Source organism: Tenrec ecaudatus, chromosome 6 (genome assembly GCF_050624435.1).
Source record: "Tenrec ecaudatus isolate mTenEca1 chromosome 6, mTenEca1.hap1, whole genome shotgun sequence".
NCBI lineage: Eukaryota > Metazoa > Chordata > Mammalia > Afrosoricida > Tenrecidae > Tenrec > Tenrec ecaudatus.
This window is the reverse complement of record NC_134535.1, coordinates 9,216,580-9,244,250: the sequence shown is the minus strand read 5'-3', so window position 1 is coordinate 9,244,250 and position 27,671 is coordinate 9,216,580. Positions and strand designations below refer to the sequence as shown.

The 27,671-nt window shown below is 57.7% G+C and overlaps 1 protein-coding gene and 1 non-coding gene across 2 annotated transcripts in view; one reads left to right on the top strand and one right to left on the bottom strand.

Moving 5' to 3' along the window:
* The first annotated feature begins 125 nt into the window (after positions 1–125).
* On the top strand, positions 126–208 carry LOC142452144 (small Cajal body-specific RNA 18). The gene has a single exon (XR_012785185.1).
* Positions 209–21,229: 21,021 nt separating this feature from the next.
* Positions 21,230–27,671, bottom strand: part of TAB1 (TGF-beta activated kinase 1 (MAP3K7) binding protein 1) — a 43,501-nt gene continuing 37,059 nt past the window's right edge. The window contains exons 10-11 of the mRNA XM_075553594.1: positions 27,342–27,504; positions 21,230–25,903 (exon numbers count right to left, since the gene is read on the bottom strand). Coding sequence (XP_075409709.1) covers positions 25,696–25,903; positions 27,342–27,504 — 371 coding nt within the window. The 3' untranslated portion in view covers positions 21,230–25,695. The remainder of the gene's footprint in view (positions 25,904–27,341; positions 27,505–27,671) is intronic.

The following is a 27,671-nucleotide window of genomic DNA, read 5'->3' as shown; positions in this document are numbered from 1 at the left end:
ATGAATCAGGCAATCCCTGTGAAAGGGTCTTTTGACCCTCAAAGGGGTCGCGACCCACAGGTTGAGAAACACTGGGCTAAAGAGAGGGGAGGTTTGAGGGTGCCTCTGCGAGGGTACTGGGGCCCTGGTTGGCGATGATGCAACCACTGCACAATCTGAGTTTTGGGAATCAGATGATGGAGTGTGAGCTAAGCATGGACTGAGATCGGGGTGGGAGTGGGGATCTGTCTTGGAGGAAGTGAGGCCAGAGTGCTCCTTAGAGGCCAGGATGGTGAGACTTTATCTCACATACTTTGGACACGTTGTCAGGAGAGGCAGTCCCTTGGTGAAGTGGAGGGACAGCGAGAGAGGGGAAGGCCCTGGTGGAGTTGAGCCCACACGGTGGCTGAAAGGGTGAGCTCAAACTTGACCACTGTGCGGGTGGTGCAGGACCACGCCCGTCCTTCTGTGGCACACGGGGTCGCTGTGAGTTCCGGCGACGACAATTCCTCAGTGCTCTCCGCCCGGTTTCCCCATCTGTGAAGCAGGGGCCCATCGCTGCCCTGTCACCATCATGAACCTCTCCAGTCTCCCCGCCCCCTCAGATAACAAGCCCAGGAGGCCTTCAAGAGGGGAAGTGGAGGAGGTCAGAGGGCGCTGTGGATGGTCTTCTTGCCCCACACCCTCCTCTGGGGGGCGGACTTCAGACAAGGAGGCGGGTGAGTGTCCCCGATCAGCTCAGGTACGAGATTACGCGGCCTCCCTCACCTGGGCCTGTTCAGCTCCGGTAACAATCACTTGTTTGTTATCCCAGGTCAGCTGCTGTATGGCCAGGGGGAACCACATACTGCCCACCACCCCCCAGCCATTGCATTCTGGGTCCTGGAGCTCCAGACACACCCCGGGCTCAGGCCCTTCCAGGACCCCCTATGGGCAAGGAGAAGGGTGAGGCAGTGAGCAGTGGACCCAACCGGGGTCAACCCTGAAGGCTCAGAGCCTCAGTTTCTCGGTCTGAGATGGGAGTGGCTTGGGCAGGCAGGTTCAGGGGACCAGTTGCATTGAGTCACCTTAGGTCCACAGTGACCCCCGTGCGTGCGTGCGTGCATGTCAGAGAACTGTGCTCTGCAGGACTTGCCAGTGGCTGGTGTTCCAGGGATACGTGCCAGTCCTTTCTGGGGAGGTGCCTCTTGGCGAGTAGCATTGAGAAAGGAGGGAACGGGGCAGGAGCCCAGAGGTATTTCATGAATGCTGGGGTCCCTTCTCTTCCCATCACCTGCTGCATGCAAGCTTCCTCCTCACCCCCCCATCACTCCACGCACCCCACTCTATTGGAATGCTCGCTCCCTCAATGACAAGAACACTAACAAGCATACACACAACAGGCCATGCCCCCCAGACACACCCACCGCCCTGAGTCCATTCTGGCTCTACCAGGAGGGTTTTCGATGATGTCCACCTGTGTCAGAGCAGACCGCCTCACCTTTCTCCCTCAGAGAGGAACTGGGGGCCTCAAACCACTGACCCTGAGAGTTAGCAGCCCAATGTGTGACCTGCAGCGGCACCCGCTGCCTGCAGCAAACAGCCTCCCCGAAACATCACCCTTTCTCCGGCACTGTCATCTCCGCACCCTGGCATACGATGGCCCTCCTGTTCAGAAGGAGCGCCCTGGAAGAGTGGGCTATGCACTGGGCTGCGAGTCTCAAAGTCAGCGGTTTGAAGCCACCAGCCTGCTCCGTGGGAGAAAGCAGAGGCTTTCTACCCCCATAGAGTGACAGTCTCTGAAACCCACAGGGGCAGCTCTACCGTGTCCTATGCAGTCGCCATGAGTCAGCGTGGACTCCATGGCTGGGACTCTGGTGTGGTTTGGTCTAGAGGAGGATCCCTGGTGGTGCAGTGTGTTAAGCATCAGGGTGCCAATAGAAAGGTCGGGACTTTGAGTCCACCTCACACTCATTGGAAGAAAGACGTGGCGGTCAGCTTCCAGAAAGATGGACAGCCTTTGAAAACCTTTGGGGCAGGTCCACGCTCTCCCAGAGGGAGTCAGTCAATGCCATGGGTTTGTTATCTTTTGTTTTGCTCAGAAAACTCCCAGTGGTCTCCAGAGTGGCAAGTGCCGCCTCCCCCGGGGGTCTTCAAGGAGTCTCCCGATCCCCTAGCAGGGTGCTCACTTGCCCAGGCCCTACAGGAGCCTGGGCCCTCTTAGGCACGAACACCCCCTGGCTGGGACCCTGGCCTTGGGATCCTTGGAGGCAGCGGGGAGAGAAGCCGGCCTCCTCTGGTGCCTCTCCTACTTCTGGGTGCCAAGGTCCAGAAGGCAACATCTCTTGATGCCCCAAGGTCAGGCCCTCTGTGCCTGGGTGTCCTTGAGCAAGTCCCTTCCCCTGGGCAAGCTTCTGTTTCCACCCCTGGCCAGCAGGGTTCCCTTACTCGGGGGCTGGAGCTGGAGACGTCCAGGAATCTCCTAGAGCAGCCTGTGACGTGTATGAGTTTGTGTGCATGGGTGTGAGTGCAGATGTGTGTCTGCACGCGTGATTGTGAGAATGTGTGTGTGCACAGGGGTGTGCGTCTGCACGGTGAGTGTAAGCATGAGCATGTATGCAAAGGTGAGTGTGTGAATGGGGGTGTGTGTGTGCACTAGGTGTGAGCGTGGCTGGGACAGAACCAGGAGGGACTCTGTGTTCTCAGAACCCTCTGGAGGCCCCTCCCCTTCATCTGGGCTCTCGCGCACCCCCTGCTGTTCCTGTTCTGCCCAACTTGGAGAGGGACCAGGTGCCCCCCCTGCCCCCGGCCACTCCCACTGTCTTTGCACCCAGGCACACTGCTGGGTGGCCTACTTCCTGCAGCCCCTCCTGCAAATGCCATCCCAGTACCCACCCAGCTCTACCCCCTTCAATCTCAGTCCACTGTTTAACTCTTTGCCGACCTGCAGAAAATAGGAATTATGACCGCCTACATTGTTCATCTCTGGGGTATAGTGGGAAGCTGGGTCCCCGTGTAAGTGTATGCTGTTATCTGCTTGAGGTTTGGATAACTGTGAATCTGAAGAAATAGGTCTCATTCCACCCAGCACCAGAGATCTCTCGGGACATATGTGTCCCACTACCTGTATCAAAATCCATATTACCACACACAAAAAGATGTTTTCCCCCCTCGCATCCAAAAGACAATCTGTTACTAATAACACTCTGTTTTGACACAGGATCGGTCTTGAAAGGGCCCTCTGCCCTGCCCGCCTCACTCTTCCCCTCCAGACCAAACCATGGGGTCTTTTGCCGGCTGATTGGGTTTCTGGGTTTGGGGCTGGTCCCCCAAAGCAGACCACAAACCAGGAGGCCTGGGTCTATGTGTCCCTGGTCCCCGCTGGTGGCTCCCCAGCACCCAGCATTGCCTTACTCATAGTAGGTGCTCAGGAAATGCCGTTGACTGGGAAGGAGCTTCATCCTCACTTCGATGACCCTGGGTTTGGAACCTCAGCCTCAGCTGTAAGTACCCCCCACTGGGGGGAACCCAGGAAGAGACGTGCCAGCCCTCCCAGGGAGGGACGCCCCTGGGATTGGAACACCCGCTCCCCAGGCCAGGGCTGGCATGTGAATGGCTGTGTGCCAGGAGTTGCTGGACCCTGGAAGCTTCTCCAGAGGGCACTGGCCTTCTCAGACAGCTCCGAGTCCCCACAGGCGAGGAAATGGAGGCACAGCAGGGAGATAAGATTGGCCATGCCCACTCCAGAACTAAGACACCAGACCCAGTGCTTTGACCACCCAGGCACCGGCCCCTTCCCAGCTCCCCGCCCAGCGGGCCCTCTTACCCACAGTGACCCTGGCCCTGCAGGGGGCGGGGGGGCTAAACCCAGCCTGCCTGCCTGAGCTTTGTGTACCCTTGCACACTTACCGAGCCTTGCACACCACGGCACACCCTGCGTGTGTCCACTGAGCCCTGCAGGCGCTCGCTTCCTATGAACTCGGACAACATTCCACAAGGCTGCCTTGGAGAGGGCAGGCTGCCACCTCCAGCCCCCTGCTCTCACCAGCCCAGCACCAGCCCCTAAAGTGGCGCTTGGAACCCCCCAGAGGCTGACTTACGGCCCATCTGTCCCACGCAGTGATAGCACCTCACACAGGCCTGTCCTTACGCCGCTGGCCACAGTCACGGCTGGCGGAGCTCAGGCAGACCTTTGGAGCCTCAGGGCTGTCTCACTTGTCAGAGTCCACAAGTCAGGGTCTAAAGGGGACTCCTCACGGGGCCTGGGGATCCTGCACCAGCAGCTTCTCTAGACCCTTTAATGGCCAAGGTAAAGCCAGGGACTGCAGGGATCCTGCCCAGGGGTCTAGGCTGTCCATCTGGAGCCTGGTCGATGGTGAAGCTGGAAAAGGGGACCTGGGTTCACACCTGGAGGGATGGACAAGCTGGCCACAGGAGCCTCGGTGTGCGCTCTGAGGTGTTGGAGCTGCCAGGTGCAACCAGATGGGGGCTTGCCTGTGACTCAGGGCGGGGCAGCTCGGGACCTTTAAGCTCGTCTGCCCTGTTAGCCCATGCCACAATCCCAACAGGCAGGTGGAGGGCTCTGCTTACACCCCTCCTGTGATACGAACTCCTGACCTCCAGGGCACCTCTCTCCTCTGTGAACCACTCTGCCATCAGAGACCCTAGAACCTACCGCCTGGATCCGGTCAGAGCCAGCCCTCAGCCTCCCCTGCACCGAGGCCCTTCTGAAACCTGGCAAGAGGCGTGGCCACCACCTCTTCCAGGTGCTGACTCGGCCCTTCTCATAATCATGGAACCCAGAAAGTTGCAGCAAGCACGACCTCCCCACCTGCGCCTTCCACTCCCACTCCCGGGGGCTCACGGAGGGGCTGCCCACCCCCACCCCAGCCCCGGCTCCACTAAGGCAGCTGGCCTTTCCAAGAAGGCTCTTCGCCGTCACCGCGCACCTCCCCAGAGCTGCTGCAGGAAGTTCGGGGTGGGGCGGGGGTGGTGGGTGGCCCCAGCAAAGGCTCAGGTGCTCACAGAAATGTCTAACTTCAAAATCCCCTGGCTGCTTCAGTGTGGAAGACCCCGGCTGGGAACACGGCTGTGGCCACATCCTTCTGATGTGACTTCTGGCAGCCTTTCCACTGTCCATGCCTCGGTTGACTCGCATGCAAAAGGAACCATTTCCTCTGCGTCAACCTTGCATCTGCAAAAGGAAACCGACCTCGAATGGACTCCACGGGGCTGCCCTGGGGATGAGGTGCAGCGCGCTCACACCCGAAGCCAGGTGCTGAGACCCTGCTGTTCATTGTGAGCCAGCCAGTCGGTGCCCACACCCCCGTCTTGGAAGGACAGCAAGATTATCCCTTAGAGGCGAGATGGCGAGACTGCATCTCACAGACTTTGGACATGTCAGGAGAGACCCGTCACCGGAGACGGACGCCATCGGGTGAAAGCAGAGGATCATGGGAAAGAGGAAGGCCCTCGACAAGATGGATCGACGACACAGCGGCTGCAACAACGGGCACATGGCAAGACCAGGCGTGTGTCCTTCTGCCGTACCTTGGGGTCCCTAGGAGTCAGCTAACAGCAGCCACACTCCGTGGGGCAGCCAGCCAGTGGCGGCTCCCGCACTGTCAGGCCTCAGCCCAATTCTGGGGCACAGCATCACCTCTCAGCTCCTTGCTGGGACCCCTCAGTACTGCTCGTTACCCCCAAGCTGGCCGTTCCCGTCTTGCCATCTCCCCTTCTGGAGTTTAGGTGACCCGCTAATCTACAGACTCTTTGAAGGTCACATGACAGATGGAACTGTATCTCCCCAGAACATGTGCTGTAAAGCCTGACCCCAATACCTGTGGATACACTGAGCCCTGGTGGCAGAGTATGTTAAGCTGCAGACTTCGAATCGAGAGGTGAGCAGTTCCAGCCCCTGAGCTGCTCTGTAAGAGAAAGATAGGCTGTCTGCTTCCATCGTGATGCACAGTCTTGGGGGCACTGTGATCAGAACTGAGCCAATGGCAGTGGGGGAAGCACAGGCAATGGCAGACGGGCAGACCCACAGCCTCCCAGCCCAGGAACTCCCGTGACCCCTGGCCAGAGAAGGTGAGGCCAGGGCCTCCCCAGAGCTCACAGAAGGGGGGGGGGCTCTGGTGTGACCGGTGCCCCTTGATCACTGGACAGTAAGAACTCCTTGAAGCAGGTTGGCATCTCCTACTTGACAAGGCCACTTCTCGGGACTGGGCTTCAAAGGGGGCAGGGGAGTCCACCCTGATCCCCTGATCTGGGGCGACGGTCCCAGAGAGCTGGTGCTCAGTCCGATGGTGAGTGCGAGTTTGTGTGTGTGTGTGTGGGTGTGTGCACATGTGCGCCCATGAGCCCTGTGGCTGAGTGGGGACCACAAAGGCTGACAGCAATGACAGCAGCCAACGGGGAGCTGCAGGTGTGGGCCTCAGGGCGGAAGAGCTCAGCTGACCAGGCAGCGAGTGGTGCATGCTGCCACCTGGCTGGCTGGGTGACCTCAGGTCACTTGCTCGGCCTCCCTGTGCTCCGGCTCCTTCCTGCTCTGGGAGATGACTCTGTAACAGGAAGATGTAAGGTCTCAGCTGTGAAAGCGTTTGGAGCAGGGAGTTGACTCTGCTCTTCTCTCCTCTTCCCCGTTCTGTCTTTCAGGCGGGGAGACTGAGTCACAGACAGGTAAAAGTCGCTTTCAGGAGATGACATAGCTAGAGTGGCAGAGGTGGGATTTGTCTCCAGGACCCGCCAGAGAATGACCCTTTAATCCCAGGAAACATCATTGTCTCCTATTCTGGGGCCCAGCATTTCCTCAAAACCTGTGGGGCTGGGTGGGGCTGGGTGGGGCTGTTGGGAGGAAGTTTCTCAGCCTCCAGAGGGGTCAGGAGCTTGCCTGGCAGGGCCAACCTTGGAGTTCGGTGCTCGGTGTTCTGCAAAGTTGGGCAAGGCCCCGAGGGTGTTGTCACCAACAGGAGGAGCAGGCCCAGCGTCATTCCCCACCAGGGCCTGGCAAACCCACCCTTTGGAGCAGGGAGCAGGGGGCTGGGCCCCAAGGGCCATAAAAAAGGGGCCCTGTGGCCCTGAGCCAGCCAGAGCCGGCTACAGAAGGTCCTGCAGGTCTCAGCAGAGACGGTGCAGGCCTGAGTGACAGGAGGGTGGGCTCTGGGGAGTGCTCCACGTCCGTCCCTTCCTTCCTGTCCTGGGAGATGAATCCAAGGAGTAACCTGTACACCCCATGTCCATGCCAGCCCCCCGCCTGCTCACTACACGGCCCCTCTCGGGGTCTAGATGTTGACAAGCTCATCCGAAGTAGCAGTGAGCTGGTGGTCAGGAACAATGGCACCTGCATGGCCCAGCAACATCTCAGCCTGTCCAGACACTCAGCGGGCCTTCTATGCAGGCACTGGGTTCCCCAAACCCAGACGGGGCACCCCCCAAAGCATCCTGTACCCACACTGCTGCCCTCCTGTTGGCAAGGCCCAGAGACTGGACACTCAGCTGGCCGCCTGCTGGGGCCGTGGGACACGTCCACTCTGGAGGACTTGTGCAAAGGTGGGCTTGAGGGAGAGACCTCTCTGAGCCGTTTGACAGCAGTGGGTTGGGTGGGTGGGGATCGGGGTGACCTCCGAAAAGTCCCATCCCCAGCTGTGCACACTGATCCATCCCAGCTGGGGGTTCGCTTTTAGGGCCAGCTCATCACCCACCCCACCCCATCTCTCCGGCAGGACGGAGGCTGGGCGAACAGCAGGGCCTAGCGGGACACTAGGGTGGTGCTTCTGAGTGGAATTTGAGTTTGGGTCTGAAACCAGTGCATTTGTCCAGCCTGTGGCCGGAGTGTGGGTCCCACCTGCAACCTGACAGCTGTCTGGTGATGTGGGGGGAGGTCAGATGCTAGCAGGCATCTCCCCTGAGGGTGATCAGTTGCCAGACTGCAGTGGGTCCCACTCCCTGCTGTTAAGGACAGTGGACAGGCCTGTAGTCATCTATTTGGTTCCTGTAGGTGGTGTTTACACCCTACTGATAATGGTTCCTATGGAGATCCAGAGGACAGGTCAAAGTTGAGCTGCCATCCTAAACCTAGGATCCGCCCATCTTGTCACATGTATACCCCAATCCCTCCTCTTCCTATTGCGTGTATGTCCTCAGACCACCCCCTCTCACTGCTGTGTAACATAGTGTAACCCCTTCCTGTGACGTAGGTCTTTACCTGTAATTAGTGGGCTTGCACGCCCCCAAAGATATATAAGCCTGGGTTAGCAATAGAGGTCTCTCTTCCTCTCTTGCCCCCTCCTCTCCCGTCCTCGCTCCCTTGTTCCCTTGTCCTCCTTCCCCTCCCCCTCTCTCCACGTGGACCACCAAGGGGGCTGAGGTGAGCATGCTACTATGAATCGTGTCTGACTCCATTTAGTTCACTATTTCTCTTCTATCTCTCATGCTCTCTATGACTTTACTATGATCTTTACTTAGTATCACTGTACAATTGCGCCTACCAGACCCGTGATGATGTGCTAGGGCCTGGTTTCTCCTGGCATGGTCAGACTGCATCTCACCCATCTCGGACACGTGGTCAGCAGGGACAGGCCCCTGGAAAAGGGCGTCGCACATGGTAGACCAAAAAATAGCTCCTCCAGGAGATGGATGGACGCACCCATGGGCTCAGACACTAAGATGATTTTGAGGATGGTGCAGAGCCCGGGGGGAGGGGTGTATCCTATTGTATGGGGGTCACTGCGGGTCTGGGTCGGGCTGACCAGACACCTCCTAACACCAGCAAGGCCATCTTGAGCACCTTTCACACACCCGACCTCAGTGAGACCCCCAAGGGCACCAGGAAGGGCAGGAACTCTGATCAGGGACTGATAAGCCGGGGAATGCAGGGAGGAGAGGCTTATCCAGGAAGGACAGATAGACTGAAGGACACACACACACACACACACCAAGGACAAGGAAGGTCAGCTTCGGGGTGTCCTGAGAACAGAGGCCGACTCCAGCAGCCACGACCTGGCTTGTGCTGCTGCCACCGCACTGTACCCTCCCTGGTAGGTCCCCGTCGGGGCCAGGGCCGGGATGTAGACCGTCTTCCAGGCCGGCCCTGAAAAGGTTGCACCAACCTCCGAGCCTGGAGGTTCTGGACCACAGTCCCTCAGGAGCGAACAAGGTCCATTGGCATCGCCCGGGAGCCCCGGTGGTGTTGTGGTTACGCATTGGGCCGTGGTGCACACAGTCAGCAGTTCGAGACCACCCCCAGCGGAAGAAAGACTGGGCCGTCTACTCCCGTAAAGGTGCAGTCTCAGAAACCCACAGGGGGTGGCCGTGAGCCAGCTGGCAGTGAGTCCACATCCACTCGGTGAGCACCAGCGACTGGCCTCTCCCCACTTGCCGGAAAGAAGAGCAGCAGCAGTCAGACACAGCGAGACGACGGGTCCAGCAGACAAACGTCAAACACGCCGACACCAGGCTCCGCAGCCTGGCCGGGAGAACATGATGGTGCCCGGCTGGCCCGTGGAGGACATCAAAACCTCTACCAGCGGCTCTGAAAGGGATCCCAGGAGAGGGTCCTGGATCGAGCGGGAGAACGGGACCCCAAACTCAAAGTCACAAGAGACCGGGCTCCCTGGTCAGCGAGAGGAGATTGCTTAGGAGAAACGCGCACCTGTGAGCGACTGATAGCCCTTCACCTAATTCACGATGGAAGAGGTTTTCAGGCTGGAATTTAGGAAAGGAAGCAAATATAACAAGACGGGTCCCTGGAGAGGAAGCCCAGGCCCAGAGATGGGCAGGGCCAGCCCATGCCACGGGGCCTGCCACTCCAGTTCCCTTCCTACTCTTGTATTGCGGGGCTCAGGAAGGCAGCCCCGTTTCCTGTGGCTACCACAGTGCTGGGCGGCACAGAATGGGCATCACCTTCCATATCCCAGGGGGCCCTGGTCCTCTTGATGGAGGCATGGCTGCCCCGGAGCCGGCCAGCACCACCGGAAGCCGGAACCGGTCTCCAGACCGCCGCCGCTCTTGCTTCTCCAGCTCAGGCTGGGAGCAGGACTTCTGTGTATGCCTCAGGGAAGCCTGCACTGTCCTGCCTGCCTCAGCCAGGCTCATGGGCACCTCCGTCCTAGGGGCAGGACAAGGTGGCGATGGAGGTCACTGCCTGTCCCCCCGCCAGGCTGGGGACTGTCAGGGAGGGTGGGATGGAAAGGGTGCCACCTGACCTGCCTATCTTCGTGGGTGCACACAGCGAGGGGCTCCGCTGTTGCTGCCAGGCCTGCAGGGGTGGGGGCCACTCCTCCCTCGTGGACCTCCAGGCTGTCTACCACCCTAGGCCCCCAAGGGAGAAACTGAGGCCTAGAATGGGAACGTGTCATCTGATGATGGTGCTGCCACTTCATGTGATTGCTGAGTGGGTTGGAGACCTGGGTCCCAGCCCCAGTCTGTGCCACCCTGGCCAATGCCTCACCCTAAGCCCTCTTCCCCTTCTGCAGAACGCTCCCCAGAGGCCAAGGACAAGTGTTCCTGCTGCTGGGGCCCTCGCTGGGAGAGGGAGGCTGGGAAATGGAGGGAAGGTCCTCTCCCTGCCCCTATTCCTTCTCCTTTCCTCCAGCCACTTGCTCCCCGCCATTGGTTACCTGATACACCTGTGTCTCTGTGTTAATTGGGTCCCTTATTGGACCCTAATCAGGGCCCTCCCCTGGGGATCCACTGGCCCCCTGCAGGCCCACTTCCTGGGGATCCACTGGCCCCCTGCAGGCCTGCTCCCTGAAGACCCCTTGTCCCCCTGCAGGCCGGCTCCCTGGCGATCCACTGGCTCCTTGCAGGCCTGCCTGCAGGGTCACAGCTGGATCCTGTGGGCCAGGCAGGTGCTGTCAGGCCCAGAGCTGAGTCAGGTGTCAGCAGAGAGGAGCTGGGGCTGGGCTGGTGTTTCAGAAATGAAACCTACAGGACTTGGTGGGCTGAGGTGCTGGCTGCTGCGGTGGCTCCAGGTGTCGACTGGGGGAGGTGGGAGCAGGAAGTATGGTCAGAAAGAGTGAGTGAGTGAGGGAGCCCTGAGCCCCCAAGGGAGGGGCAGGAGGCTTTGGGCCATCAGGCCTAGAGCTGCAGGTCTGGCCCAGGGTGAGCATTCTAGAGGGTCTTACCTGGTGGGTGGGCACAGAGCCACCCTGGGGCAGCAGAGCAGGGGGCTGGCTTGGTCACAGTCATCCTCACTCCCCATTAGCGCTGCCCAGTGCGCGCCCCCTCCACCTCCACACCCTCCCCACTCCACTCCCTTCCCAGGCCCAGGTGGACGCTCTGACTCCTCTGCTCCCCAGGGCTAGCTAGCATTCTTGCTGTCCACGCAATAGGCCTAGGTTCACTTCTCAGTCAATGTACCGCAAACACAGTCCCCCGTGGGCTCCCCTCCCCGTGGAGGCTTGCATGTTGCTATGATGCCAGCCAGTGGGCCCCCCGTCCTCAGACAGACTACGAAGAAAGGCAAGGCATGGCAACTCACCAGTACATGAGACCCTGAACTCTGAGCACCCAATGTGCAAAGGGTTATAGATGGCAGGGTCAGCCCCAAACCCTTTTGCAGAGTCCCCATATAGATCAAGCCTCCGCTGACTTCCTTCTGACCATGAACCAGGGATGTGGATCATCTTGCCCTCGAGCAGAGAGCCTTGGAAACTGGATTCCCTCCATCCCACTCCAGCCTTTCCAGGGAGGGGCAGTCTGTCTTAGCAGCTTGCCTGGGTGTGTCCTTCAGGGAGGTCACTGTCCTGGGGACAGTGCAGGAGTCATGTCCATCAGTCTGGCTCCGAGGGCCCTGGACCTATCTCCTGAGCCCTTCTATTAACATGTGCGTGTCCCACCCACGGCCCTGCTCCTGCTCCTGTGGTCCCACCTGCCACCAGTCATGCCTTTGTGACAGTTTCCTTGCCCCCCCCCCCACCCCTTTAGATAAGGCATTGTGTCTCAAGGCCTGGGACGCCATGTTGACCTCGCACCAAAGGCCTCCCTCATCCTGATGGTGTCTGTGTCTTTGTCCCTTTTAAGACCAAATACATATTCTCCTTAATTATATTTGAGGTGGGGGTCTCTTTTGGACCCTCCAGCGCCAGTCAGGGAGAACCCTGGGGTCCAGTCGGCAAGGGGCTGACAGGGGAGCCGCCGGGCACGCAATCCTCCGCTCAAGGATTCTCTCACCCAGGAAATAATTCTGAGCCACGGACTGTTGTGAAAAGCCACCGTTGTCTTGTCCCCAAGCTCCCACCTTCTTGATAAGCGGATGCATGCATTGGGCCACCTGCGTGCCCTGCCAGGTCACCCAAGGCTGTGGACACCAGCTCTCAAGTCGCCCAGGACTTGGAGGAGGAGAGTGGAGGACTGGCACCAACGAGGGGAGCGGCAGAGGCTGACAATGAGGTAGACTGAGGAGAGGAAGGGTCTGGGGAGGAGGAGGAGGAGGAGGCAACGTTAGGCTGATGGGCAGCTGCTGATGACAATGTCGACACCAAGAAGGGTCCCCGTCACCTATTGACCCTGCACTTCCTGTCTCAGAACCTAAACGTGGTCCCTTCTTTGTGCCATCTGGCCCCCTCGGGCTGCGTCAGCTGCAGGTGACCCGCTCACCCATCCCGCCCCTCGCCCCAAACCACAGAATTTGCAACTGAGGAGGAAACAAAGAACCCAGACTTTCCAGCCCGTGGCTTATGTTTATTTTAATGGCTTTCAAAAGGGAACATGGAATTTGTGTCTACATTGGACACTTCGGGCCAGATTGCCAGGGGTCAGCTATTTTTAATGCTTTCAGATGACTGAACCAGCCTCGGGAGGCTTCTCCGTCCTCCCGCCGACCCCACTGGTGGAGCCACAGAGAGGGAAAGACCAACCTCCTTGTGAAAACACGCACGGAATCGCTGTAAAAAGGCGATCTTCTCCCAAGCACCCCAATGGCTTGTCCCCTCCCCAAACCAAACAAAAACAAAAAACCACACAAATATTTTATTAGGAGCAAATCCAGACATACCATTCCATATCGGTGGCTTTCTAAAACATGTATGTATGTGACTGTACAGAATAGTCGGTTACCATGAGATGGTTAAAAAGTCCAGGGATCATCGAAAGAACTAGATGGTACCCAGCCACCCCGGCTGACTGCTCTGAAGGGGACGCTGTAGGAGTGCCTGCAGAGAGGGGGAGAAAGATGTGGGGCAAAGCCCTCTAAAGAAGGAGGCCAGGCTTACTGGCCAGAGAGAGACTGGCGGGACCCTTGAGGGTGTGGCCCGTGGACACTGGGCTGGAACTGAACCAGACAAGAGACATGTCTGTAAGCGGAACAGAACCACCTGAGAGGCACGCGTTCCTTCGGCTGACCAACCCTGTGAGATCACAAGGGCAGCATTTTCTCAGGGAGAAAGGATGGAAGGCAGGAAGGGATAGAAAAGAGGGGTGAGGTAGTTAGTTTATTGTGCCAACCTGGCTGATAAACACATGTGGGATTAATTGAAGGGCAGAGGGATAAATGCCTCAGTGAGCCTCGCCTTTCTAGTTCTCGGGTCTCTTGTTCTCTGATGGTCAGACCAGGGTGTAGCTGCGTTAGCCAGTTCCCTGCTTCAGCTGGCAAGACATCCCTGAGGAGAAGCCGCATGGACCTACCCCGATGCAGCCCTGGGTGCTGGAGCACCCGTGTGGAGACCCCTGCCAGCGCTGAGATGCTTACACACTCACTGACTCAGCTTTCCTCCCGCAGTTGGCGTCATAGCGTGTGTTTTGTGAGATGGAGGAGGACTTTGTGGATTGGTGTCGGACATATGGGTTAGTGTTGGATTTGTGGGCTTGGGCAGCACTGGGTTGGGATGTTTTCTTGATGTGCACTTACCCTTCATAGAAAACTCTCTTATACATATGAGTTTCTGCAGATTTGTTTCTCTCTAACGTACCCAGACTGACACAAGGGGTCAATAGAAATGGGCAAACCTGAGGGAATTTTCCAGGAAATTTGGAAGACAGCCATTTGGCTAACTGGCTGGAAGAGATCCAGGTGCACCCGCTCCAAAGCCAGGCGAGCCCACAGAAGGCTCAGGTTAGAGAGGAATGTCACTGATATCACACACAAGTAAAACGTGGCTGAAGATCGTCCATCAACAGGCGCAGCCAAACATACCAGAAAGATGTGTACTCGTGATTGTTGACGCTGCTGAGCCAGAGTCCACCGTGTGGAGCGTGACAAGTGATGGAGCGCCTTGAGAAGGATGGGGGTGCCGGAACACCTCACTGTGCTCGTGTGGAAGTTGTGCGAGGATGGAGAGGAAGACAGTGTGCAAACGGGACAAGGGGCTCCTGCCTGGTTTCCAATCAGGGAAGGTGTGCGTCCAGGTTGGGTCCTCTCGCCATTGGCTGAGCGAGTCAGCAGAGAAGCTGGACTCCGTGAAGAAGATTGAGGCATCAGGATTGGAGGCAGGCTTGTTAACAACCTGTGATGCGCAGAGGACACGACCTTGCTCGCTGACAGGGAGGGAGAATTAAGGACTGGCAGCACTTGTTCATGCAGATGGATCGCGGCCTCAGGGCGGATTGCAACTCAATAGAAAGAAAACCCAAACCTCTCTCTTTGTTCCTACTTGGAGCTCACCGAGACAGCCACGCTGTCCATCCATCTTGTCAAAGGCCTTCCTCTTTCTGGACATCCTCTACTTGACCGAGCACGATGTCCTTCTCCAGGGAGCAGTCTCTTCTGCTAATATAGCTAAAGTACGTGAGACAAAAATACTCGCGATCCTTGCTTCTAAGGAGCATTTTGGCCATAGCTCTTCCCAAACAGATCAAAAGACACATTATCCTGGGTAAGTGTGCTGGACAGAATCTCTCTCAAGCGCTGAAAGGCAAGGATGGCCATAGGTTGATCTGGGGCCTTGTTTGAGGTATGGGTCCAATAGTAAATTGGAATTTTATTTTTGTAGAACTGTTCTTAAAAAGGAAGAAAAAAAGCCATTCTGAGACTAGCCATGGCTGATGGGGGACACACAGGTGACCCTGCCTCAAGGAGACAGATTCAAACCCCGAGCCATAACATTTCAGCAAACAAGTCCGGCACGGTCCATCTCTGGTTGGAAGAGCTGCTTGGGGCTGGCGTCCTCAGCCCGCTCGGTTGTGATGTGCCCATGCGCACATCCCCGGGCAGGGGTTCGCCTCCACACTGCAGCCAGGACAGACATCCAGGGGAGAGCAAAACCAGGCCGACAGTAGGAAGGGGCTTGTCCATCTCTCTTGTGGACGAGGTGGCCTGTGGAGGGGCTGGGCAGGCTTGACCACTGCCTGCACCTTCCTCTGCCTGCCTCACTGGGCCTGGCCCTGATGGGGACAGTGGCTGGGTAGCACCTGGCCAGAGCTGGCACCCAGACCTCCATTGGTGCCACCCCACCCCTATCTTTTCTCCTGACGGTTGTACAGTTGGCCCAACACCCCAGGAGGCAGGACATCTTTTGAAGACGACGCTTCCACCAGTTGGAAGGAGTCTGACTCGGGCGACCCCGTGTGCGTGAGAGTCGATCCGTGCGTTGGTTCCCTCTCCATTGCCAGTCCTGTGGTTTCCTGGTAGGATTCATGCTTTGCATTCCAGAGACCCGAGTTTAATTCCTGGAGAATGTGGCCCCTGCTCTTTCCTCCTAGTGGCTTTCCGCAGGACTTCCCCACTGAGATGGACCGGAAAGAAAAAAGCTGGAGGATACGTCTAAACATCAGCAAACAAAGAGAGCTGCCTGGCTCATCGCGCTCCGCCCACAGCCGGTCCCGGGGATCACGTCTCCCACTGGGCAGGGGGTTACCATGGGTCAGGGCTCGTCTGTAGGCAACTGGGAACCATAGGACTGTAAGCTAAAACCCACCAGCCAGCCACCCCTCGGGAGACAGAGAGGGCTGTCTGCTCCTGAGAAGAGCTGCAGGAGCGCCCACAGAGGGTGGCACAGAGTTGGCATCAACTTGTCAATAACAAGGAAGATGGCACGACTGTAGGAGGGGCAGGATTCCATGCCTGTGTTCAATCTGCCATCTTTGGCCTGAAGTGCTAGGGTGTCTTCCTGGTTCTCGGTGGTGGGAGCAAAGCTCCCCAGAGGCCACCGTTCTCCCGTCGGCCCATGTCCCAGGGCTGGTCTGCTGCGCAGTCCAGCTTCTAGCAGCATTCCCTGGAGGTTGCCAGCCCCCCCCCCCCAGTTGGCCACCTTCCTCCCTGCAGCCCTCACTGGGCCTGGGTCTGGCCCCGGCTGGGAAGACAGGGTGTGGTCGGAGATGATGGGGGGAAGTGTTCGGGCGACAGTCCTCCGCTTTGTCCGATGAGATTAAGGTTTATGGTGCCAACCTGGTTGATAAACACATGTGGGATTAACTGAAGCTGTGGAGAGATAAATGACTCAGTGAGCCTCACCTTTCTAGTTCCCGGTCTCTTGTTCTCTGATGGTCGGACCAGGTGCAGCTGCGTTAGCCAGTTACCTGCTTCAGCTGACAAGACTCACTTCCTGCAAGACATCCCCAAGGAGAAGCCACGTGGAAATACCCTGATGCAGCCCTGGGTGCTGGAGCAGCCGTGTGGAGACCCCTGCCAGCACTGAGATGCTTGCACATTCACTGATTCTCGGCTTTCCTCCTGCAGTCGGCGTCATTGCGTGTGTTTTGAGAGTTTAAGTAGGATTTTGTAGATTGGTATTGGCCATGTGGGCTAATGTTGGACTTACGGGCTTGGACAGCACTGGGTTGGGATGCTTTCTTAATGCACACTTGCCTTTTATATAAAACTCTCTCCTATATACAGATCCATTTCTCCAGTCTACCCAGACTAACACATCAGGTCTTACTCCTGAGCCCAGGCCAGCAGGAGACTTGGCAGTTCAGGCATCGGGACTTCGAACCTTGCCCTCAGGAGAAGTGGCGGAGGCCCCGCTGACCCCCACAGGTCGCTGTGAGGTGCCCTGGGGTCCGTGCCGACTCACAACGACCCTGGCGTTCAGGGAGTGTCACTGTCCCCAGGGTCCATCTCTGTGGGCGGGTTGAGCTGTGGTCAGACCCATGGCATTCCAGTGTGTCCTCGCCCAGACCAGGGCCTCCAGCCTGGCTCTGGGTCTGACACAGCTCTGGGAAGATGGGCTCTGGCCTGGCTCTCCGTCGGTTGCTCGGTGGGAGCTGGGTGGTTGCTTCGTCAGGTTGCAATTCTCCTGCACCTGAATTGCCGCCGACTCCATGCCCTGCCCCGCGGTGATCACTGTGGTCGGAGGCCGGAAGCCCAGAGCTTGTCTATCATTTCTCAAGCCCTTCTGTGGGGCCCCTTTGCTGCGGTTCATTCCACGGGTCATGACCTCTGGGGAAGACTGGTGCTTCCCACGTCCCAGTCCTTCCTACCCGACCCTGCCCAAAGCCCCATCTGTGATGCCCTGGGGGCAAGACCCCACTGCCAGCCCACCCACCGCCTGCTATGCCTTGTCCTTGGGATGCAGCTCAGCCTCACCTTCCCGAGGCAGGCTGTCAGGAGCACCCCTTGAACGGGAGCAGTAGGGGTGTCCGGGGCTGTGGGGTAGGGGGGCAGGGTCCTTGGGTCCGGGCACACATCTGTGCATGAGACCGCGCCTGTGTGCCCGGTCCTGTGTGCTGGGCACACACGGGCCAGAAGCAAACTGTGCCCCCCGCCTGGCAGCACCTCCCTAGCTGGCAGGACAGGGGAGGAATGACCCTGAAAGCAAGCGTCTAAGCAAGGAGGGAAGTAGAAAAGGCTGCAAAGAGGAAGTGACAGCAGGAGGCAGCCTGCAGTGAGAGCGAGGAGGGGAGAGGGAAACAGGGGAGTCCTGGAAATAAGAAGCCTGGCAGCCTGGGAGCTGGGTGTGCGGGACAGGAGTGTGAGGCCTCAGGGAGCCCCCGGGGGTGGGGGGAGGAGAAGCAGCAGCTGGGGTGGGGCACTGCACCTATGATCTTAGGGTCCAGAGTCCCTTAGTAGGGGGCGCAGGGGGGAGGTGTAGAGAGGTGCTACGGAAGAACCCTGGAAGGAGGGAGAATAGACCTCAGGCTGATGTGCAGGAAAGGGCAGAAGCCCATGGAGCTTGGGCTGTGTGGGGAGTGGGGACCGGGAAAGCCAAGGACCCCAGGTTTCTGGAGGGCACGGAGTGGGTGGTGCCTCATGCTGGAGCAGGAGGAGAGGCCGGCCCAGGCCAGGTCTGGGGCAGATGAGTAACTAGGTCCACTGGGAACCAGGGAGAGTTGAAGTATGGGAAGGCCAACTCCTGTGCAGATCTCTGGGAGGCCGTGAAGCTCAGGTGTGAGCTCCGAGGTTTGGGGGCCCCAGGAACAGGCGTGCTCAAGAGGACGAGGAGCCCAGAGGGGGCAGAGCAGCCTCTTGAAGGAGAAGCGCTGGTGTGCGTCCGTGAGAGGCTGAGAACACGGGGTCTGGGGAGGCTGGAGGGCCAGGCACTCTGACCCTGGCAGCCCCTCGCCACTCTGTGCCTTCAAGAGCAGCTCCCCCCCACCCCCGTGCGTCAATAGAACTGGACCTGTGGGTCCACAACAGCCAGCGCTTCAGAACCAGCTCGAATGGCCCTTTGCCCAATGCACCGCGGAGTGGACCGGAACCACCCACCTTTCCCTTATCTCAGCGGTTCTCGACCCCTTGGGGGGAGGGGTCGAACCACACTTTCACAGGGGTCACACGATTCATCACAGCAGCAAAGTGACAGTGATGAAGTAGCAAGGACAATAATGTTATGTTTGGGGGTCCCAACCACATGAGGAACTGTATGGAAGAGCTGCAGCCTGAGGAAGGTGGAGGGCCGCTGCCTTAGCAGCTGAGGGATAACTATTTGCACCACGGAGGGTGTCCTCTCGTGCAAAAGAGGACTCTTCCCCAGCCTTGAATCTGGATTGGCCAATGAAATGCTGAGGAAGTGACCTCATACGACGTTGAGACCAGACCTCATGAGACCTAACTATGGGCTCACTTTGGGGTGCAGTGGGGGGGGGGCAACAACTCATTATGGGTTGACACTGTCAGGTGTGGGGGCCCCCACCAAAATGACTATAAAATTTGAGAGTAGGGTTTCAGCAGAAATGAATTTTTAAAATACAAACATCCCTGTAGTTCTAATAACAAAAACATTTTTCATAAGGCCAGTTTCCAAGTTATCAAGATGCGATGCCTACAAAGTTTGAGACAGTTAAAAGTTTATTTTGCCAACCTGGCCGCTAACATGTGGGGTTAATTGAAGGGCAGAGGGATAAATGGCTCAGTGCTCCTTGCCTTTCTAGTTCTCAGGTCTCTTGCTCTGATGGTCGGACCAGGTGCAGCTGCCTTAGCCAGTTAGTTCCCTGCTTTAGCTGGCAAGGCTCACTTCCTGCAGGACAGCCCTGAGGAGAAGCCACACAGCCCTACCCCGATGCAGTCCTGGGTGCTGGACAAGCCACATGGAGACCCCTGCCAGCACTGAGATGCTTACACATTCACTGATTTGGCTTTCCTCCTGCAGTCGGTATCATTACATGTGTTTTGTGGGATGGAGGATTTTATGGATTGGTGTCGGACATATGGGTTACTATTGGACTTGTGGGCTTGGGCAGCACTGGGTTGGGATGTTTCCTTGATGTGCACTTACCCGTTATATACAACTCTCTTATACATGAGTTTCTGTGGATTTGTTTCACTCATGTACCCAGACGAACACACTAACTTACCTCTTGCTCCTGCTGTGCACTCTCCAGGGCAGACCTGTGACTATTACCCACCTGAGACGCCTCTCTACCCACCCACGTGGTTGTGTCTGCGCTGCTATGAGCATGTGCTATTGTTTGTTGCTGGCGGTGTTTTCATAGTCACCAATTTTGTCGAATTTTCTGCTATCGTAGCGACAACACTGTGGTCATTACTATTTATGAGCCAATACCAATAGCTACGTTGAGAATGGAATAGTAATTCAAGAAACCAAGGCTTCTGTTCCGTTTTGAAAAATGTTGGTCCTAATAATGCTGTAACTCAACGTAGGGAGATTTCCCTAAACAATCTCATTTGCATTCCTGGAATCTAAGGAACATCACATGTGAGCATTTTACAACTGCATGTATCGTAAACCACATCGTGACTGCAAGTGGTCACCGTGAGCAGCTACCTAGTAAGATGCAACTCTTGGTCTCTCCCTGTCTGGAGGACAGAGGAGTGGGAAAATTAAAAAGACATACGGAAATGGCCAGTCCGCTGGACTAATGGACAGCACAGCATCATTCTCGACAATGCTGAGACCAGAACTTGATGGTGCCCACCCACCACCCGCCCCCCTGCTCTGAAAAGGACCGCACTGGAAAGCCTGAGGGGTGGGGGTAGGTGGACAGAACCCACTGGTCCACAGAGACTGGTGGAGTCCCTTAAGACTACGGTCCTTACTCACTCCTTGAGTCTGAAATGGAATTCAGCCCCCCTCCTATTTATAAGAACCAACTATCTGAGATCCAAAGGGCAGCACTTAGTTGTGGATAAAGTGCAGAAAACAAGAAAGCCATGGGCGCAGTGGGGTAATGGAGGGGACTGAGCTCAGAAGATACGCTGCAACAAAACACGAACATAACACAGGGGAGCTGCTCTGTACATCTTCACCTGACTCACAATAAAAAGGTTTACAAGTTGACAGTCACCGCTACTAAGGATCTGCATGGTCCGGAATGGCAGGGGTCCATTGGAGACCATGGCATCGTGAGGCACCAGTCAGTGACACCTGAGAAGGTTCTGGAGCTGGGGAAATGCCAGCACAAGTGGCTTTGCTACGTGACCAGTGCTGAAATGTAGTCCTGTAGCTGGGGACAGCCCGCCCGACCTGGCCACCTCATGACTGACTGACAAGGGCGAGGGGGACTGGGCTAGACACTGGTGCACGCAGTTTCAGTCTTGTCCCTGCTGGGGTTCCCTGAAGTAGTGGCCATGAGCTGGTGGCACTGCTGTGTGTGGACTGGGGGGCTGGGCACCCTCAGCTAAAGCTCCAATAACCTTCCCAGCCTCAGCGTCACGGTGTCCCCACGGGGCAGGGGTGATTCCATTAGCTACAGTTGGAGATGACCCAGGTAGGCCTCGCGTGTCACAGCATCAAAAGCTTCTGTCTTGTGCCATCTCCAGGAGGCTCAAGTCCGTGGGGTGCCAATCCACCCCCTGGGGTCACGCCAGGGTACTTTCCAGGGGCTCTGATGTGTGTGGAAATCAGGAAGGCGGCAGAGGGATGGCTGCCTGTGAATTAGGGCATTGGTGAGTCCGGGTAGACTAGAGAAACAAATCCATGGACGTACACACGTGTACAAGGAAGAGGTTTACATACAAGAACAATTGTACATTAAAACATCCCAAAGCCATAAGTCTGATATGAGCCCACATGTCCAATGCCAGTCTATAAAGTCCTCTTCAGACTCACGAAACACAATCAATGAAGCAAAAAGCAGGGCGATCACAAGCCAGTGGGTGGAAAGTCTTTGGCATTGTTAAGTCCAGTGACATTGTAAGCATCTCAGCGCTGGCAGGAGTCTCTCTGCGGCTTCTCTGGCTTCCGAGGTCTGGTTGCATCCATGTGGCTTGTCAGCTGCAATGTCTCCCATGGAGTGAGCAGTCTCCCACCTCCAAGCAGGAAATACCGGAATTCCCAGAATCTTTAGGGGAAGGCTATGCCCACACAGAAGCCTCACTAGCTGTGGCCTGATTGACAGGCTAGACTCCACCCCTACATGCTTAATCCTTAAATTGACAATTGTATAATTACCACAGTGAAGAACATCGCGAAGTCACAGCACAGCCAGCATGCTCCTTACAGGCAAGGGTGGGAGACATCGTCTCACTTCCTTTGGATGCGTTACTGGGAGTCCATGCTGGGTAAAATGGGTGGTCAGCAAAACAGCGGAGACCCTCAAAAAGATGGATTGGCACAGTGGCAGCAACAATGGGCTCGGGCATCGCCGTGAGCTTGGCCTAGTGTCTCGTCCGGAGTGTGAAGTGACCGAGTTGGGACAGACTAAGTTGGCCAGCCACTGCATCTCATGTAGAGACCATCTCCCTCACCAAGCCCGATGTCCTCATCTCTTTCCTGATGGATTTAAAGCAAGCAAGGAGCAATCCGCAGGGAACTCCTCTGAGCCTGGTGGATTCCATGTTGGTTTGCCAACTCCATGATTCAATGTCAGCGACTTTCCTGCAGTCTCCCTTTCCCACCGTCCAACTCCCACCTGCCTGTGGAGCGGCTTGAAAGAGCTGGATCCTACCACCCCGGGTCATTTCTGACTCAGAGGCTGCTCATCTTTGTGAGCAACAGCGCCTTTCTGCTTGCAGGTTTGAACTGCCAACCTTCCAGTCCAACATGCATCCATGTTGGCCACCTGGACATCACTGGCTGAGATGAATCATTGAGCAGATCCCAACAGGCCAGGGCAGACCTGCTCCTGTGTTTCCCAGGCTTGTCTTCCCAGGAACAAAGTCTCCTCTTTATCCCAGGTCCCGGCAGCAGCAGCGGGTGAGTTGAACTGCTGACCTTGCAGTTAGCCATTGAATTGAGTAACCCAGACCACCACCAGGACTAGCGTTTGGCTGGCACACATTTTTTTTTTAAGTGAAACCTTTGCTTTATATCAGACACGGCGGACAATCTTGTTAAGTTGTATCCTCGTGTTAGATGAAGAAAAAGGCTCAGCACAGATCCCTTGTCCAAGGTGACACAGTTATTCATTTATCACTTATGTGAGAGGCTGACGTTGGAGCTGGGGACACCGGAATGGACGTGTTAGTGCATGGACAGGCTCAGGTGGAACAGCAGGAAATGACTGCGTTTCTATGCAGTACAGCTGCAGCATGGTCTCCCCATGTCAGCCTGGTCTCGCTGCTGCCTCCCACCAAGGGCATCTTGCAGACTGCTCAGGTGCCTGGCCCTTAGCTGACTCGGCGGGACTGACAGAACCAGATGAACCCTGGAAACTAAACCCAGCCAGCGGACACCAACCCCAGGATGAAGCTAGACATCCTTCTCGCTTTGGCTCGGCCTGGTTCTCCAAGGCTAGGATCTTGGGGCCAAGGAGGGTTGTTTCTCTCTCTCCCCACCCCCTCCAGGGAGCCGGAAGACTTGGGGAGTTTTCCCCAACTTGAAAGGGGCCCTAGTGGTGTCGTGGTTACCTGGGCTGTTCAATGCAAGGTCCAAAGTTCGAATCCGCTTCGAGGGAGAAAGGGGCTGTCCACTTTCATAGGGGCAGTTGTCTTGCAGGGTGACTGAGTTGGCATCGACTCAACGGAGGGACCCCCAGAAAAGCCTGCCTGTCAGCTGCCTCCCCAGGAAAGGGCGGCATAAGGAAGGCAAGGCCTCACTGTTTCAGAAGGTGATTGCTGGGGGTCATCTGGTCAGTTCTCCTGGGAGCGACATCGTGGACCACAGCGCACACACTGGCCGGGCCCTCGCCGTCCGCACCACTGCTCTGATGTCGGACACGGCATCTCCTCGAGGGCCCTCCACTTTACCGAGCAGGATGTTCCTTTCCAGGGACTGGTCTCTCCCGACACGTCCCAAGTACGTGGGCCAGAGTCTCACCATCTTTGCCTTTAAGGAGCTTTCTGGCTGTACATCTCCCAAAACAGGAGAACCCCAAATCCACACATATCTTAGAGACCTCTTTATTAAACCTTAAATACAGGACCAAGGGCCAAACATGGGGCTGAGGGAACCCATCTCTGGGCAGGAGGCTGCAATGGTGTCCCATAGACGTGGCCACTGGCCCCAAAGCGTTCCCTGACATCAGGCTGATCCGGACACCTAGTGGCCCTGTAGGACAGGGCAGACATGCTCCTGTGGGTTTCTGAGACTGTAACTCTCCACAGGACTAAAAAGCCTCATCTTTCTCCTGTGGAGCAGCTGGCGGTTTTGAACTAGTGATCTTGTGGTTAGCAGCCCAAACTCATAACGTACTGGGTCATGACTATTATCACGAGACCGTGGCTGGAAGATCAGTTCTTTACTGTGGTCAGGGGAAGGGACTATAGATTGGGGGTAGGGTTGGGGAGAACTGGGATGGGATTGGGACACAAGTGCAGCTTAGGAGGGCTGACAGGGTTGGCCCTGGGGACACCAGGCCACTTGAGAGCCAGCTTTGATTCGTGTGACCCAGGTGCCTGGCAGGCTCCCCAGGGCCCAGCAGCCCCTACCAGGGTGGGAGGCAGTGGTCATCTCCAGGTGGTTAAAGGTCAGTGTGGACGCAAAGGTTGAGCTCAGGTCAAGACTGGCAAGGGCCTTAGGGCTCTCCTGAACCCCTGTCTTCCACAAACCACATGCTTTCTGGTTTAGGCTCAGCTGCACCCCCACAATGCAGCTGCCTGCTGGCCTGACCCCTGGTCCCGTTCCTAAGTCCCCAAAAGCTCCAGCTCCCCACACACCCTGCTCCACTAAAGGGAACCAGGGGTGGGGCAGGTCCCAGAGAGCAGGGCAATGTAGGTAGCCACTTGTGACCAGATTCCGAGATCTCTGGGCCTCAGATGCTGGGTGACAGGGTGGATGGCTGCAGCAAGGTCCCAGATTGGGTAGGGGGAGGGAGGAGAGGCAGAAGTCCTATGGCAGCCTTCTGATGGGGACAGAAGCCATGGATCCTGAAGGCAGCGCTGCGCCCGGGATCCAGCACACACAGGGCCCAGCCTTGCTGCCCAGCAGGAGCAGTGGGTGAGCACTGGGCCAGCCTCCACCCCACCTCCTGCCAGCAGCAGATGTCCTGTGGAAGTGTGCATTCTGAGTTCAGAACTCAGGAAGAGGCACTTTGTAGCCCACTCACTGCTCAGAGAATTTTCCACCCAAACAAAAACAAAACAAAGGGACACAAAGCACACACACCACGGGCGGGGCCGGTGAACCCATGTCAAGAGCCGGGATGTGGTCCTGGGGCGGGCAAGAGGACGTGGGGGGGCGCCTCTCCAGGAACTCCAGCCAGGTCAGCTCGAACTGGGAGGGACACCAAGCCACCCGGTGCTTTTCCTTCTGGGGCTGGGAAGGTGGCTGCTCAGAAGGTGCCCAGGGCCTGGGTTCAAATCCCAGCTCTGACCCCTCCTTGCCTGGGACAGCAGTCACTCTGGTCGGGGTCTTGAGGCAGACGGAGCTCGCTGTTACTTCTCGGTGGCGTGGGATAGTGTCCACCTAGCATGGCTTGGGCTGCGGCTCCCCTGGGGAATTCTATCTGCTGGCCCAGAGAACGGGGTGGGGTGTTGGGGCATGGTCCTGGAGCCCAGTGGGCAGGCGGGACCCCAGGTTCCATCTCGGTGGCTGCCACCTCCTAGTCGCAGCTGGGACCCCTCCCCATAGGGCGAGCCTGGAGCCTGCAGAGCTGACCTCAAGGGGCCTTTTTCTGTTAGGAGCCGCCCCTCCCCCAGCCTGGCTCCGGACCTCCCACCGAGATCTCTGGCCCCAAGGTGTGGTGAGGACAGTGCCTCTCCTGTGCCCCCAGCTGGCTCGGGACCTGTCTACCTCCAGAAGGGCCCAGGCAGTGTGGGCAAATCCTGCCTCTCCGTGCCCCCTCTGGGAGCTGAGGCCTGCTCCACCCCCCTCTTCAAATACACCAGGGATGCTCCTCTGGAACCAGCAACCTCTGCTGCCCCTCCAGGATGGGGCAGATGCCTGTGGCACCCCCTCTGGTCTGGGGGAAGCTTTTTTTGGGGGAGGGGGCCCTTCCAGGGCAGTGCATGCTGGTCGGTGAGGGGAGGCAGGGTCTTGGGAAAACCCTGGCACAACTCAGGGGCTCAGAGTCCGGCCAGAGCTACAGCGCCGTCACTGCGCTCTGCTCGCCGTGATCCACACTCCAGAGGCGGTAAAACTCGGCAAAGTCCACGTAGGGCTCCACGCGGCCATCCTCGCCCGGTGGGAGTGAGTGGGCTGGCCGTGAGCGGAAGAGGCCACCGTCTGAGCTGGAGCTGCTGCTCTGCGTGTGTGTGGTGGTGGACTGTAGCGTCAGTGTCGGGCTCTGGCTGTGGGTGCGAAAGGGGGCTCTGCTTAGCAAGGGGCCCTCCTGCAAGGCAGGCATGGGTGGCCTGGGGTCTTTGCGGGCAGGAGGAAACATCAATGTGATGTTTAAGTGAGCTAAAGGGGGCGGGAGGCCCTCCTCTGTCCAGGATGTGGGACTGCGGAGCACCACACTGCGGGCCGCCCATTCCAGGTGTAGCCCCTTCCCCCATTCCCCTCTCCAGGCAGCTACCCCCATCCCTCACTTCATAGGGAGTCCCTCCTTCTCAGCCCAGCCCAGGGGCCCCCATGTGGGGTGCCGCTTGTTGGGTGGAGGGCAGAGGGCAGCCTAGCGGCCAGGACTCCAGGACTCAGAGGCAGTGCTATCTGGCCTGGCCCTCAGTCCGGCCGTGCCTTTGTGCCCAGGCTGAGGGTGGCCTACGGACAACCCCGGGGTGGGGGGTGGGTGGGGGTGGGTGGGGGGGCCCTCAGAGCGAACCTCTTGGAGGTGCCCATCACCGGCCCTGTGGTCCAGACACCCACTGCAGCAGCCATGTAACTGTGGGGGCAGGGAGGCAGGAAGCCCCCCCACTAGGATACTCCCTCCCTGAGGGTGCTTCCCATTGGCTGCATTGTCCAGTGGGCTGGGTGCGGCATCTCTATTATTCCTGGCAGGCCTGGAATTCTGAAACCGGATCCTGCCCCCAAGAGTGGTGGGTGGGGGCTGCATTCCACAGAAGGGAGGGCTGGGTAGACTCTGAGTGGCCAGGCCAGGCAGCCTGCCGCCTCCCTCGGGGATCCAAGCCCCGCAGCCCCTACCACGTCCTCACCTTCCTCCAGAGAACACACTAGCTGTAAAGTTCCTGAGCTAAAGGGTATGTTTCCCCCAATGCCCCATGGACAAACCGGGGCAGGTTTGGGCACTGTCCCTGAATGACATCGCCCAAGGGGGGGGGGGGGCACAACTCCCAGATCCAGGGAGAGGGAACAACACCGGAAGCTTCCCATCAAACGGAGCAACCATGTGGGTGGTGCAGTGGGGCAGGTTTGAGCCCACCAGCCTCGCCTCCAGGGATGAGGCTGCCTGCTCCCATAAAGACCCTCTTGGGCAGTTCTGCTGTCCTGCGGGTGGATAGGAGTTGGAATCCACTCCACAGCACACAGTGGCTGTGAGTCTCTGAAGGCGGGCAGTGGCTCTGGAGAGAATGTGCCCCCTCCACTGCCCTGCAGGAACTGTGTAGGCAGTCACCTGGGCTGCTCTAAGTCAAAGGCAGCTTGATAGCACACAGGGGCCTGCAAACCTCAGCCTGTCCCCATCTTACCCATCCTGCTCCTCTGCACTGTCTCTCTGGACACACCAGCCATCAAGAACTGGGTAGGGAGTTGGCACATTACCATACCCCTGGACAGCCCATGGGAGGCTGCTCAGCAGGGGACCACTTCAGCCCAGGCCCCAGGGCTTACTTGGTGAGGGTGGGCGTGGCTTCGTCCAGGGTGGCTGAACTGTGGGCCCCGTTGACCATCTGGCCCTGGGAGGGCATGACAAGGGACAGCGTCACGCTGGTCTTGCTGGTGCTCTGGGCGCTGGAGTAGGGCACCGACACCGGGTACACGCGGCCTCCTGCAGCTGCAGGGAAACAGAACCCACCAGGGCTTTGGGGCTGGATCTCATGGTCAGGTGCTGAACTTCAGCTAGCTCCACCCCTTCCTGAGCCTTCTTTCCTCTTCTGGAAAACCGGGGGTGGGGGGGGTGGGTGGGAAGAAAGGTGAGGAGGAGGGGGGGAAAGCAGCTCA